The 15,594-nt window shown below is 38.5% G+C and overlaps 1 protein-coding gene across 1 annotated transcript; it reads right to left on the minus strand.

Moving 5' to 3' along the window:
* Window positions 1-1,756: 1,756 nt before the first annotated feature.
* Window positions 1,757-9,563, minus strand: inip (INTS3 and NABP interacting protein). The gene is made up of 4 exons (XM_002936688.5): window positions 9,363-9,563; window positions 5,487-5,589; window positions 4,347-4,437; window positions 1,757-1,975 (listed from the first exon to the last, which is right to left on the minus strand). The coding sequence occupies exons 1-4, from the start codon at window positions 9,457-9,459 to the stop codon at window positions 1,880-1,882; spliced, it is 387 nt and encodes a 128-aa protein (XP_002936734.1). The 5' UTR covers window positions 9,460-9,563; the 3' UTR covers window positions 1,757-1,879.
* Between the last annotated feature and the right edge of the window lie 6,031 nt (window positions 9,564-15,594).

The raw sequence follows: 15,594 nt of genomic DNA on the forward strand, positions 1-15,594 counted from the left end.
GTAAAAACGCGAGTTTTTCGTAGCCATTACGAAAGTTGCGCAAAGTCGCAATTTTTTCGTAGCGTTAAAACTTGCGCGAAACGTTGCGCCTTTTAAGTTTTAACGCTACGAAAAAGGCGCGACTTTGTGCGCAAGTGTTAACGCTACGAAAAAATCGCGACTTTGCGCAACTTTCGTAATGGCTACGAAAAACTCGCGTTTTTACGCAAAAATCGTAAAGACACCGAAAAAAATCGCAAAATTACCGAAAAAGTCGCAAAATGTTCGTTTCCAATCGGAATTTTTCCAATTCGGATTCAAAATCGTGTCTTAGTAAATCAGCCCCTAAGCGTCAGTGGATGTCAGCACTTAGGTGGAAGTAAGAAAAGCAAGGGGGCTGGGTGCATCTAGTTGCAGGGAAAGAAGCTCAGGTCTCCCACTCATTTTGTATTATGATGAGCTGTATTATATCCACCATCCCTGGCCCTCATAAAAATTGTCTTGCTTGAAACCGATCCATGGTGCAAAGAAGGCTGGAGACCACTGCTCTATAGTTCAACATATATGCACACACATATTATATACATATTTTTATATACAGGTATTGGATCTGTTATCCAGAAACCTGTTATTTATAAAGCACTGAATTACAGGAAGACTATCTCCTGTAGACTGTAATTTAGTCTAATAAGTAAAATTTTTAAAAACTATTTTCTTTATTTCTGTAATAATAAAACAGTACCTAAACAACCCTATTCTGGATAACAGGTCCCATAAAAAAAAAAGCCAACCCCTACCCCAATTTAACTATCATTATTTAAAAAATATATAGATTACAAAAAGTAAGACATTTTAATTACAAACTTTATTTAATAGACTCATGTATCCTCAATGCATAAAGGACGACAGGGAAAAGATTGAGAATTACGAAATGTAAGGGATTGCCTAGCCAAATAAACAGCAAATGATATATTGTATTCCATGTTCCATTCCATGTTTCTTCATTTGCCGCCAACCTTTAATGTATAACCAAAACCGCGTTAGATGTATAAAAAAAAATTAACAAGGTTTCTGTAGAAGATGGAAAAACTGTTTAAAGGAGAAGGAAAGTCATTTTGGCATTTTACTGCCAATAGATTTGCCACATTAGTGCCACCTAGAACACTATATTTATTCTGCAGAAACCATTACCATACCTGAGTAAACAGCTTTAGAAGCTTTCTCTGTTTGCTTAAGATAGCAGATGCCATTTTAAGTAGCTTCCTGCCTGCAGTTTAGCCGTTATAGCTCAGCTCACACATTCCTTAGGGAGGGAGTTTTTAGCATTCTTGTGGAAGCAGAAAAAAGGAGAGAACACTCTGGCCATGGGAATTAAGGATGTTTCTAAGAGAGGAAGTCAGACACTGGAACATCATGTTTACAAAAAAAAGAGACAAGAAATCCTGTGTTTCTTTTGATAGAGGACTCAGTGCAGCATTACTGTGACTGTTTATGGCTGTATTTACATATACCTTTCTGATAAAGCTTACTTGGTTTTTACCTTTCCTTCTCCCTTAAAATATTTTACACAACAGGTATCACTTTATATGGTTAGGTATCTACTTGCCAGAAACCTTAATATAAAAAACTGGTAATAAATGTTCTTGTAACATTGTAAATAAATAGTGCCATTTTTGGCCATAATTGACTACTGTTTGGATACCAAAGTCAGAGGCCGTTTTGATGCTTTCATCAGTATTCTAGTTGCAGCAGTTACATTTGGAACCCATATATAATCTATCATATATGATAAAAAATAAAAAAATGCAAAAGGTATCTACAAATACACAGAAGTAGCGTGTCCTTGTTTCGCATACAGCAGCATATTGTGTAGTTCTTAGAAAATATGTTTTGCTTGTAGCTACTCAGCTTCAAGACGAGGAATGACTGGGAGGATCAGGTTCCCAAAAGCAGAGTCCTGGGTTATAAAATATCCAGATGAATGTGCATGTGCATGCTATTGGAGAAAAGAAAAGAAAAAAATCATGGCTATTGAAAAAGCTATTAAAAACTAGAAAGCCTTATTTCAGTACCAGTCACCTCTTTTTTCCCCTATCTTTCATGACAACAGTGATGAAATGGATGTTTTATGCTATCTTTTATGCTCTTTAGGTGTTTTATCACCTCTCATTGGCCCCAAACTGCTTCATGTGATGTAGGCATCAGTAAGATCTTGGTCACCTTTCTCAAGTGTCCAAACCTTCACTCAGACCGTGCCACAGATGTGTGTGGATCTGGTCCACTGTCGGAATTCTAAACGATATGAACAGTATGATATAGAATTGTTTCTATGCCGATACTGGAAAAAAGATATGGAAACCTGAAGTTTCTTGTTTTACAGAGACATGAAAATCAAATACAATTACCATAACACTGACCAGGCATGCTGGAGGGCAGTTTAAGACTCCTGCTCAAATAAAAGGGTATTAAATATAATAATGATATTAAAAGCCTAAGCAACAAGACAACCAATGTTGCACAACCATTAGTCACGCTTACAACAGTTACTGTAAGACAAAAGTCAATTTTGGTGTAACTATTTTAAAGTATCAGAACTGTCCTGGGGCTACATGTGACCCTCCAATGGGATTTTGAATGCTCCCAACCCCTTCTATAGGATACCACATGCTTGTGTGCCAGAATATATGATTGGCCCACTCCAAGAAAAATGCTGCATCTTATATTTACCAGCTGGAGGATTACACTTATTTTACTGAACCACTTCCTGCCATCTTGTGGTGAGAGTGTAAACCATAAAGGGGCTTTTTTATATCAACCACAAAAAGTACAGGCAATAGATGGCATTAAAAAGTTTGTAGTAAAAACAAAAAATATATACAAACCATGTTATTGGTGGGATTAAGGTGACAATTTGGGGAAGGTACCAAAATTCAGCATTCAATTGGAGATAATTATTTATGGATATATAGCTGCTGATTCCCAATTATGATTCACTTTTAACAATGGTGACATTGATTTGAATGGACTCAAAAACAATTATGTAAATTAAAGTTATATATATGCAAACATGTGCTTTTACATATAGAATTATGTACAGGTATGGGACCTGTTATCCAGAATGCTCGGGACCTGGGGTTTTCTGGATAAGGGATCTTTCCGTAATTTGGATCCCCATAACTTAAGTCTGCTAAAAATCATTTAAATACTGAATAAACCCAATAGGCCTGTTTTGCCTCTAGATGGGATTAATTATATCTTAGTTGGGATCAAGTACAAGGTACTGTTTTATTATTACAGAGAAAAAGGAAATCATTTTTAAAGATTAGAATTATTTGCTTATAATTGAGTCTATGGGAGATGGCCTTTCTGTAATTCTGGACTTTCTGGATAAGAGGTTTCCAGATAAGGGATCCTATACCGGTACAGGTATGGAATCCATTATCTGAAAACCTGTTATCCATAAAGCTCCAAATTACTGGATGACCCTATAGACTCCATTATATAGACTATATAGACTCCATTTTAATTAAATAATAAAACAGTACATTGTACTTGATCCCAACTAAGATCCAATTAATCCTTATTGGAGGCTAAACAACCCTATTGGATTTATTTAATGTTTAAATTATTTTTTAATAAACTTATGGTGTGAAGATTCAAATTACAGAAACATCTGTTACCCAGAAAACTCCAGGTCCCAAACATTCTGGATAACAGGTCCAATACCTGTATAAGGGAATGTCATTATTTCTCATGTGCCTTTTACAACACAACTTTATGGACATGTGATGTATTTTATGGTTACTTTTCTGCCACTATTTAAAGATTAATTTCTAAATTCAAAGTTTTTTTTTTTTTTAAAAAAAGGCTGCTGTTTCATTCTGATCAAGACTGCTCTTGGGATTTAAAATGCTGCTATTCACTGACCTGTATTTATTAAGATTATGTCTTATAGTAATTATGTTATCTAATTGTTAGTGAACCACTAATGGAAATGGTTTAATTAAGAAAAGGGGCACCCATCTCAATCCCATGCCAAACTAATAAAAGTAGTAAGCAGTGGGAGAAAAGAAGTTGCATGGCATTTACATTAAATTCCTACACAATGGGCAAAAACTGCCTGCAATATATGAGGCTTACTAAAGATTTGGTCAGTGAAGCAAAACCTAAGTTTAAACATACCGCTTTGTCTTGCTTAGCTACATTTCTGCAGCTTTGCTACTGCATAAATCATTCCGTATTTTTTAAAAAATGATCTTCTATATAATGAAGTTTTTGTTTTTTTTTAAAGGACAGCTGAAGCTTTTGAATAAATACTGATACAATCTGTAACATTATTACACCCGCAAAGAGTAGACAATTCTTACTTGTAGAGCAGCTTTTTGCTGGGCTGCTATGTGTTGTTGCTCTGCATGGTCACGGAAATCCTTGTTCATATTAGGCCTTGTAAGAGCTATACTGTTAAAGGAAAACAAAGATACATGTTTTTTCTGTTAACAATAAATATAATCCACTCGGCTTAGATCTGCAGGTAAATTGTACACACTGTCAAGGCCCTGAAAAACATTTGATTTTAAGGCTGGCAGCATTATAACTGTAGCATTGTAATGGTTTACCTGGTACACCAACCTAGGGCACTGGGTAGTCGTGCTCATGGGAGATAGCAAATTGAAAATCACTATGTTGGGAGCTTGGAGAGGTAGGGCAATGCCATTTAACTTAATGTAGCCGCTGTAGCAAACTAAAGTCTGCATAACATAATAACAGGTTGTATAGATCACTGCAATTATGTGTGTTTGCCACCCAAATTCACTTTTATATTGTGGTAAGGTCTTAAGTAATAGTTGTTTTATCACATTACATACCACCTAAAAGAAAAATAGATTTAAAGGGGTATGCCTTAGACATTGATATTCTGAGACAATTTGCAACTGGTCTTCATTTTTTTAGTAATTTATCTTTCAGTATAGCAGCCCTCCGGTTTGGTATTTAGCAGCTATCTGGTTCCTAGAGTCTTTTTTAACCTAGCAACCAAGCAGTGGTTTGAAGAGACTGGAATATGAACAGGAGAGGCAATAAACAGGAAGATAAATAAAAGACATAGCACTAAGAACAAAATTGCAGTCTCACAGAACAATAGTTTTTTTAGCTGCCTGTGTCAGTGACCCTCTTTGAAAGCAGGAAAGAGGCAGTAGAGGATGGTAAATCATTCAAAAATTAAAAATGATGATCAAATGCAAAGTTGCTAGTAAGAACATTCTACAAAATACTAAAAGTTCATGGAAAGATTAAACAACCCTTTAAGAAGTGAACAATATGGTATGAATATAATGTAAATGGAGTATTATGTACAGCTCCAGATCTTTTAGGCAAACTTGTGCCACATTACTATTATATTAGGTTGCCATATTCACAAGCTCTAGCCTGGAATTCCCCCAGTTTCTACAGTAGTTCAATAGTGTAATATCTGAGCATTTGCCAAAAACAAATAACTTTTTAGAAAATACCTGGCTCCTGGGTTGTTGGTAGAAGTCTGATTTTGTAGAAGTAATTTCCGTTTCTCTTTGTCTAGTTCTGCTAAAATTGCGACTCTGTTTTTGTTGGGAAAACCTAGGAATTAAACACAAGTTCATTGACATTTTTTAATTTGTATTTATCTGGTTAATGGGGTTATTTATAAATAATTTCTAGCAGTCAATTTATGATGATTCAAATTAAGGAAAGACCATTTATCCAGAAGACCTCAGGTCCGAATCATTCTGGATAATAGATCCTAAACCTATATAGGTTTAGTTAGTGCAAGCAGAAGGTCCGCTAAAAGGTAACCTGGACGAGATCACTAGTCATACCCAAACCTGCCTCACAGCAATACTTGCACTTCACTGATAAACAGTGCTCATTTGATATTTCAGTTTCAGTTATTTTAGGCAGGCTAGGATAACTACAATGCAGGGCACAAAATCAATAAGACAAAACCTTAAACTCCACCACATTTAGAGCACCCGTACAGAGAAAATTAAATGAAGTTTCTTGAATGTCAATAAGAAGCAGATATTTTTCCTGAGAACTTCCAAAACCCAAGGACTGCTATTTTTAGCAAAGGCATTAGCCTATATATAAGTAGTCTGCGTTTTATCTGCGTAATGGCAGAGATCTACAACATTAATGGATGCACAGTAAGGGAGCACTAATGGCTTTGGAATGAGCCACTGCTTTTAGTGTGTCCTAGAACATTTTGGTATGTCCTAAGAACATCTTAGTGGTACAGGTGGTGAAAAAAGAAAACTGGTCAAGCATCTCTTAATGACATTTCAAGCATCAATTTACTTGCTATTCCACCTAAGTGACCCATAATGCCATTATAGTTCTGTTTATAGAGGTTGGTTATTTGGTTTTTAAAAACCTAGTAGCTTGTGTAAGAGGTTAAGTGTAACATTTTAGCCTTTCTGATGTAGGTTTATGCTGGAAAGAATTTATAGACCCATAAATGGAAGCCTTTCTTTGGAAAATACATATTGATACTACTGATGAAGCTTAACTTTCAACTGTATGCCACAAGTATAATAGAATAGAATATATCTTTATTGTCATTGTCACATAGTAAACAACGAGATTTAATCAACATATTTGTGTCCTTCAGCTGATGCAATAAGTGTGCTGGTTGTGGGGGACAGTGAAAAGACCCACTCAGCTAAAGATTATTTTTAATTGTCTATTGGATCTTTGCACTTCTTCCAATGTTAATATGACAGCTAAATGCAAAATGCAGTAGCTATAGGAGAAAGTGTTGAAGGCTCAAAAATAAAAGGAACCTTTGCATTTTTTTGTTAATTCATACAAAAAATACAACCAAAAATAAACTCTTATGAAAGAGTGCCCTTCAGTGTGCAAACAGCTATAAAAAAAATAAATACAGAATATGTGTTTTGCATTTCTTAGCGAAAGGCTCAGACAAAGGGGCATATTTCTAAATGCATATTCATGAAACAGTAAGGAAAGCTGTAATTAGTAATTACTGGGATGCCCCTAAGTCATTATAATTGCTTATCTGATACCCTGGGCCAATGCTCATGTTTTCTTAAAACTGCAGGCAGCCAGGGTATTTCCGTAGAACATCATCATAGCTATCTTCTTCTGTCTTCTCTTTGTTTTGGTCCAGGCAGGTGCATCCACATACCTGGGCCCAGAGAAAAGAAGACAAAAGAGGATCATACCAAATGAGCTTCTACAAAAATACCCTGAGCTGGTGCAGTTGTAAGCAAGCATGAGCACTGGCCCAGCATATCAGGTAAAAGATTATAATCACTGAGGAATACCAAATATTTTAGCACCTCCCCAGTAATTAAAGGGGTTGTTCACCTTTATATTCACTTTTACTATGATGTAGAGAGAGATATTCTGAGAGGATTTGCAATTGGTCTTAATTTTTTGTTGTTTGCGGTTTCTGAATTATTTAGCTTTTTGTTCAGCGGCTCTCAAGTTTGGAATATCAGCAGCTTTCTGGTTGCTAGGGTCCAATTTAACCTAGAAACCAGGCAGTGGTTTAAAAAAGATACTGGAATATGAATAGAGGAGGGCCTAACTATAAAATAAGTAATGAAAAGTATCAATAACAATAAAATTGTAGCCTCACAAAGAAATAGTGTTTTGACTGCTGGGGTCAGTGACCCCCATTTGCTGAAGCTGAAATGAGTCAGAAGAGGAAGGCAAATAACATAAAAACTATAATAAATTCAAAACGAAGACCAATTGAATGGCCATTCTATGGCCCCTAAAAGTGATTATATCCTTAGTTCTCATGGAAACACCTCCCCTTTGCGTATGCTTATAAGGAAATTAGGTTGGTATTACAAACTAATTACGGTTCTTTAACCATTGATAGCAGTGCAAGTGCTGGAGCATTTTAATGTGCAAAATTGTTTCTTAAACGAAACACGTGTGCCTCTAGCAGTGGTGGGTGCAAGTTGTTCTAAACCTTGGAAAAAGAAAATCTAGTGCAGAGCACAGCTTGCAGTGCCCAAGAGAGCCCTGTAATTAATATCTGCATTTGGTTCACTAGCACTTTGCACCTAGTTCCATAATAAATTCGTTTTTATAGACTGAATCAATCTTTTGTTAATCATATCAAAAAATAGATTTAATGGAGGCCGAAGAAACAACTGGGCCATTTTGTGCTACACAGGCATATCATCACCACTCAGGAAGAATTTATCAGTAAGGCTGATGTCAGACGAGGCGTAGGGCGAGACTCTCGTGTTTTTATGCGTATTTCGGCTACATGTGCCTGCAGTCGAGCGTATTCCATTCATTCGGGTGCAGGCACAAGCAAGAGCTTTTCCGCTTGCCGAAGCAGCAAAGAATGCACTAGGTGTTTTCTCCACCCCTATGGTCGTATTCAATGGAATGTACTAAGCACTTGTTGCCAGTGAAGTCAAAGAGTTACCTTAGCCATTAGATGTGCAAGAATTTCATAAAACATATGAAATGTTCCACCCTAACATCTAGCAACCAAAATATACAAACTAAATGGAATCCTGCAATAAAAAATAAAAAACAAAGTGCTGCAGGGACACTGGGCTGTCAGGCCTGTCCTTGTCTACTGGGCTTGCACAACATATGACATTTTTAAAATTGACTTGTTTGCAGTGAATAAGATACATCCTTTTGTAAACAATAAGAATATCAGACGTCACCTAGAAATGTTGTACCCTTTTATTTACTGATTTCGTTGGTACAGGTATGGGATCCCTTATCCAGAAACCCATTATCCAGAAAGTTCAGAATTACGGAAAGGCTATCTCCCATAGAACACCATTATAACCAAATAATTATAATTTTTACAACCGATTTCCTTTTTCTCTGTAGTTAGAAAACAGAACCTTGTACTTGATCCCAACTAAGATATAGTTAATACTTATTGGAGGCAAAACAATCCTATTGGGTTTATTCAATATTTAAATGTTTTTTAACAGAGCTTAAGTTATGGAGATCCAAATTACAGAAAGATCCCTTATCTGGAAAACCCCAGGTCCCGAGCATTCTGGATAACAGATCCCATACCTGTACAACCAAATGAGTAAGACAGTCAACCAGTTAAGATAGTAGAAAAAAGGGAAACATAAGAAGGACAGAATGGAAGGCAGAAAGGTGGAGGGTTAGACTAATGTATGAAGTCTCGGCTATTATGCTCAAGCCCTAGTTTATAAAATATGACTCCCATTGTTACAACAGAGGGCACCTTACTGTTTACATGTGCAAGTGTCATGCAGTTTTGCGACATCTGATGTTGTTCATATATTATAGTATAGTTCACGTTTTTGTAGCTTTAGCGAGTCTTGGGAACTCAAAGAGATTTCTGTACATAAAGAGGAGTCATTGCATACCGATGGTGCATTGCAATGGACCTGCAGCGGATACAGGATCCATTGCAGTCCCGATTTTCTTAACACAGCCCGCAGTCCCGGATCGCTGCTTAAACATTCCGTAATGCCGATAGGATTCAATCCCTTGGCTCCTGCCGCAGCCGGACAGCTATAGCTGGGCGCCCCAAGTCTAATCTCGCGAGAGTGTGACGTCACAGTTACGCGCGTCTAAGCGCAGTGACGCAGCACGTAGCTACAGTAGGGGAAGTAACAAAAGCACGTGGGTGGGGGACTAAGTTTTAAGCTCAATAGAGCAGGGAACCAGAAAATTCACGTTGTGTTTTTTCTTTCCTGTTGGGTGACCATAGCTGTTATTGGAGTCTCGGCTCCCGTTATATTTCATCAGGAGACATTTATTGAAAAAAAAAACTTTGTCTTCCTGGTGGTTAACAGCAATACCAGCCCTCACAAGAGCCATCAATAATTCTTTATTGTATCTTGTGCAAGTTTTCTTGGACTTGTGTCAGGGAACAAAAATATTTTCATTTTCCTGGCTGCCAACTTTACCTGCCGCTGTGAGAGCCTCTTTCCCCAATCTGACCAAACAGGAAATATTTTTTTGTGTAAACCCTCATTCTATTTTTATTGTGGAACCTTTGTTTGTTAAAGGAGACATATCATATAAAAATTAAGAATGTACCAGTGAATTATACCCCTCTAAATATAGGAGGATTGTGCTTAAAAAAGTTGCGTTTCGGACTGATTTATTGAGAAATTCCACAAAAACCTTATTAGCCCCGCCCATCGGTTCCACTTCCTGCTGGCTGAATTCTCTGGATGTGCATGGGAGCCGGCGGCTCTCAGTAAACGGCACTGTAGGATAGGAACCAATCAGCAGCTAGGCTGACCTGATAGGGAACTGAAGCCTGTCTTTGCTTGTGTCAGTGCAGGGCTGTGATTGGCTCTCCCCCTCCTACTGTGCTTCTGGCAGGGACAGTTAGGACACGCCCACCCTTCATTTGAAACACTCACAGAGACCTGATAGGATAAAGTGGCCATTTTTACAGATAGGATTATTTTTTAGCCCAAAGGGAAACCAGCACCGGATATTATTCATAATTGCCTACAAAATTAGGTTTTTTTTCCATTTATCCAATATGTCTCCTTTAAATTATTGTAAGATCCCTTTTTGTCATAAAACAATTTAAAGTGGTGCATAAGTTTATTGCGCTATACAAGCAATAATGACAATTGACAATTAGTCAAAAAAGACTGGGTAAAATTTGACCACAGGCATTTCAGTGTTTTATGTGAAGACTAGGGGGCATATTTACTAATCCATGAATCCGAATCTGAATGGGAAAAATTCGGATTGGAAACGAACAATTTGTGACTTTTTCGTAATTTTTGCGTTTTTTTCGGCGCCGTTAAGACTTTTTCGTAGCCGTTACGACTTGCGCGAATTGTCACGACTTTTTCGTAGCCGTTATGATTTGCTCGTATATTGTCGTGACTTTTTCGTATTGAGAGCTCGTAAACGGCAAGCAAACCTTTCAGACTTTGCATGATTTTGGAAGCCTCCTATAGGACTCATTGGCACTCTGCAGCTCCAACCTGGCCCAAGGAAAGTCTCCCATAGGGCTCAATGGCACTCTGCAGCTCCAACCGGCCCAAGGAAAGTCTCCCATAGGGCTCAATGGCACTCTGCAGCTCCAACCTGGCCCAAGGAAAGTCACGATACTGAAGCTTGAATGAATCCGAAACTTTCGTACTCGGCGCAGCGGCTACGAAAAAGTTGCGACAATTCGCGCAAGTCGTAAGGCTACGAAAAAGTCGCAACAATTTACGAAAAAATCGCAAAATACCGATCATTACGAAAAAAACACATTCGGATGCTTTTCGGAAGTTCTTGGATTAGTAAATGTGCCCCTAGGACTAAATATTTTTCACAACGTAGGGACAAGATATGGGCAAATTTAGTTAAATAGAATAGGAGAAAATGGGCAAAAGTAATCTTTAGTTTTAGGCTCTTTTGTTCATGGTGGCATTAGAGGGTCCCAGGTTTTTTGTACAAACTAGGGCCAGATTTTTCACCTGGTATTAGAAGAGGCATGGTTTTATTAAAATGTATGTGGCCCTTTTCTGGTATCACACATCCCCCGCAGCCTCAGTTCCTGCATACTCCAGTGAATCCTTTACCCATTAGTTTGCTCCCTCCCTTTACTACTCTCTCTATATAGGAAGAGATCACACTTCTTTGTTAGTATCATTAATATTATTTTTATTGCTATGTTTATAAAGCACCAACATATTTTGAAGCACTCTACAATAAATGGATGTATACATTAAACATACTGGAATACAAACAAAAACAACTAATACAAGAGATAAAGAGGATCCTTCCCAAAATAACTTTTTCTAAAAGACTACTATATCATCCCATCCAGCAAATGCATTTAAGTAGCAGATAAAAGACACACTTGTGTGTGAGGGGACAGAGGCAAATGTGGATGTTTGATTTTAGAAAAGAACTAGAAAGGGAAGTGTGAAAAACCTGAAGTCACTGAATAAAATATGATTTGTTATTGGCTGGCTGTTGTTGACTCCACCCAGTTTTTCTAACTTTGGACCAAATTTAGAAAAGGTGAATTGTGATTGGTAGTTGGTGGATGTGCCCCCCCTTTTCTAACCCTGAGTTGAAGTCACCCAGTGACAACCAGTGGGCACCCTGGCATAAATAATGTGAGAATTACAGCATTTTAAATCTAAACCAATGAATGGATGAAATCGGATTGGCTGTTAGTAGCCCAACCCACTTTTACTTTTTTTGAACTGCAGTCCCCCAGTGACCCCAGGTTTGGGGACTCCGGTGTAAAAATTGTGGGACTGACAGCATTTTACATTTCACCACTGAAACTAAATATGTGAAATGTGATTGGCTGTTGGTTGTTCCGCCCACTTTTCCTAACCACAAATACCCAGTGACTAACTTTGCAAAGTTTAACAACCCTGGAATTAATACTTAAATAATGGCATCAGTTTAAATATAAACCAATGAAATTTAATTGGTGGAAATGGATTGACTGTTGGTGGAAATGGATTGACTGGTGACCCCACCCACTTTTCCAAACCTTTAACCTTAGTCTCCTGTTGACAAACTATAGAAAGTTTGGAGACACTGGCATTAAACGTGTGAGAATGGCAGCAGTTAAAATTTCCCCACTGAAATCAATTAAAGAAATGTGATTTGCTGTTGGTGGCTCCACCCACATTTCTAACATTGAATACGTAGTCGACCAGTGACTGACTGTGGAAAGTTTGGGGACCCTGGCAAATGCAGCAGTATAGATATAATCCAATTCAATTGGTGCTATCTGATTGGCTGTTGGTGGCTCTAAAGTTTGGGGCCACTGGCGTTAAATGTGTGAGAATGGCTGCACTTTAAATTTCCCCATAAATTGGCTTTTGGTAGCTCTGCCCACTTTTCAAAACAAAAACTGCAGCCCCCTAGTGATCAACTGTGAAATGTTTGGGGACCCTGGTGTTAGTACTGTGAGAATGGCAGCAGGTTGATTGAAAGTCAAAAGGTAAAATCTTATTGGCTGTTCTTAGCTCCACCCACTTTGGGCATCCATTTTCATTCAGGTTGAGCTGTTAAGAGTGGCAGCAGTTTGAAAATTCCCTGTTAAAGTCAATAGAAAAATTGGGGTGTTAAGAGCGACACCACAAAAAGACGGGGGCAGGATCGCTTAGAAAAGCACAAGCAACCTGCTCCGCTATAGGGCAAAGAAGTTTGGAGAGTTTGGTTGTTGTACCCCTAAAAGTGTAAGAGGAGTAGCGTTTAGAAAATAAGCGACACTAAGAAGAAGAAAAAGAAGAAGCGGAAGAATAAGCTGAAGGGATCTTTTAAAGCTGCCACTTTTAGTAACAATAATTTTTGTGTAGTTCTACTTCTAATTCTAATTAAAAATACCCCCATATGTTCTATAATGTCTGTCATTTTAGCTACTGAAAAATCAACACAATCACCAGAATCTAAAATGGATATATTTATCTTTCTATTCCAAAGTACCAAGCCACAAAGCATTCCTAAAATTGGTAATTCTGAGGAGGAAATATCTGAAAATCACCTCAAGGCTTCCACTTTGCAGCATCTTATCTCCCACATATGATTAGGTACCTGGATATGAAAGACTGTGGTCTACTAAACGGTTTGATACTCAAACTACGGATCTGCAAAGCTTAGTTAAAATTTGAAGTTTGAATAATATTTCTAAAAACCACCAAAAAATATAGCAATTTATCTCAATTTACGCCCCTGACCAGGGGTTTGCTATAGTTTGAGGACCAATATGCATAGATTTACCAAAAAATGTGGCCTCTACAGAGCAAAAATGTAATTAAAATAGTGCCTATGTATTTTCTCATCTGGCAGTTCAGCTGCCCCAGTCTGCATATTGAATGTGTCATAAGACCCCCTAACAGTATAAAGACCCCAGAAAGTACACATTATAAACAATGCAAAATGTGTAAATATGTCTTTCTACTTTAAACTACCAAACTGCAAAGCTTTTCTAAATTTGGTGGTTTTTAACAAATAAAAAACCCTAAATATGATCGCCAGAGATTTATTTAACAGTTTGAAGTCCAATATGCATTGATTTACCAAAATATGTGGCCTTTATGGACCTGAAAATGAAAATAGCGCATATGAATATTCTAAGCTGGCAATTCAAATATAAAATTAAATATAATATATACTGCTGCCTGCCACAAGCTGCTTGTTTGCTCGAATATGGTTTATGGAAAAAATAACAGAGAGCCACGTCAACATTTTACTTGTATCCCCAGCTTGGGCTTGTGCAGGTACACTAGAGTAAAAATTGCCAATTTTACTCTACTGTTCTTGTGCAATTGTTCAGGTGATTCAAGGACACCTGGGAGAAATAAGTAAAATGCAGAGTGATGTATTGTTAGTCTTAACTGAAGCACCCCAGGCATTGATTAATTTAGGTTGAAAAAAAGACATGTTTAGTGAGTTCAACCTATTCATTGACTTAACATATTTGACAGCTTAACACTATAATAAGTAGCATAACTAAAGTCATAGCGCCCCACCCCACCTAACACCACGCCACCTAAACAATTTAATCTTGAAAGGAAGGAGTGGGCATGCCCAAGATCCCACACATTTGTTGATTGTATTGCATAGCGTGCATCTGCCCCTTCTTCTGTGGTTGTGCCCTCTACCCCACACCTGAACAAGGGACAAACCCATCCAGTAGCAGCAGTACTAGTCCTCCAGCAGTAGTCTAATGCAGGGGTCCCCAACCACCGGGCCGTGGACCGGTGCTGGGCCGTGGACTGCTTGGCACAAGGCCGCCACTGTTCCCACTTAGTTATGCCAGTTAGTTATGCCCGCCGCTGTTCCCCTGGAGAACAACGCGTTGCACACAGAGAGGTGAAAATTCAACTCACGCCGCATTTAAAGACGTGACTGAACGCGCCATGTGCAAGAAAGTGCGAACGAACGTGACGCGCACAGTAAGGCGCAAGTAAAGCGTTAGGCCGCAACAGCAAATCGTGCTTCATGCACCCCCCCCCCCCCCGGTCCGTGGAATTTTTTGTCTTCTTGCAACCGGTCCTTGGAGAAAAAAGGTTGGGGACCCCTGGTCTAACTCTTTTTGGGTAACTGTGGGTGACAGCAGGTGTGGCCTAAAGCTGGCCATACACTGAAAGATCCACTTATTTGGTAAAATTGCCAAATGAGTGGGTCTTTCTTCGACCTTGAGGTAGGCAATATTAGATTCATCCGATCAATACCTGACCAATTTTTGGTCAGGTAGGCCTGTCTGAGAGCCTCATACATGGACCGATAAGCTGCTGACGCGGTCTGGCAGGAGCTTTTATTGGCCTATGTGGCCACTTTAACTTGTACGTGAAACAAAGCAAACGCCTGCAAAGTAAACCCATCTTCACCTCTTTAGGGCCCTGGAACATCCTGAGGTGACATCAGGGCCGCCCATAAAATGCTCATGCAAGGCACAGGTCAAAGCTTTGAGCAAAGACAAAACAAAAGCAATAGCGTAACTAGGAAGGAAGCAGACCCAGAGGCTGCAGGGAGACCTGGAACGGGGAAATTGTAGGTGGCCCACAATTTTGATTCAGCGGAATGTTACCTGCAGTTGTGACAAAGGGATGCAAGAGCAAGGAGGCCAGGAATTTCTTTTTCGAGGAGGGGGGTCAATCCCAC

The sequence above is a fragment of the Xenopus tropicalis genome, chromosome 1 (assembly GCF_000004195.4).
Source record: "Xenopus tropicalis strain Nigerian chromosome 1, UCB_Xtro_10.0, whole genome shotgun sequence".
NCBI lineage: Eukaryota > Metazoa > Chordata > Amphibia > Anura > Pipidae > Xenopus > Xenopus tropicalis.

What these genes read in the sequence shown, in the direction of transcription:
- inip (XM_002936688.5), bottom strand. Translation starts at nt 9,459, where the DNA reads ATGTTTAAGCAGCGATCCGGGACTGCGGGCTGTGTTAAGAAAATCGGG. An exon ending in TCCATTGCAATGCACCATCG is followed by an intron (nt 5,590 to 9,362) that starts GTATGCAATGAC and finishes TTTAATTCCTAG; the next exon opens with GTTTTCCCAACAAAAACAGA. An exon ending in ACCAACAACCCAGGAGCCAG is followed by an intron (nt 4,438 to 5,486) that starts GTATTTTCTAAA and finishes TTCCTTTAACAG; the next exon opens with TATAGCTCTTACAAGGCCTA.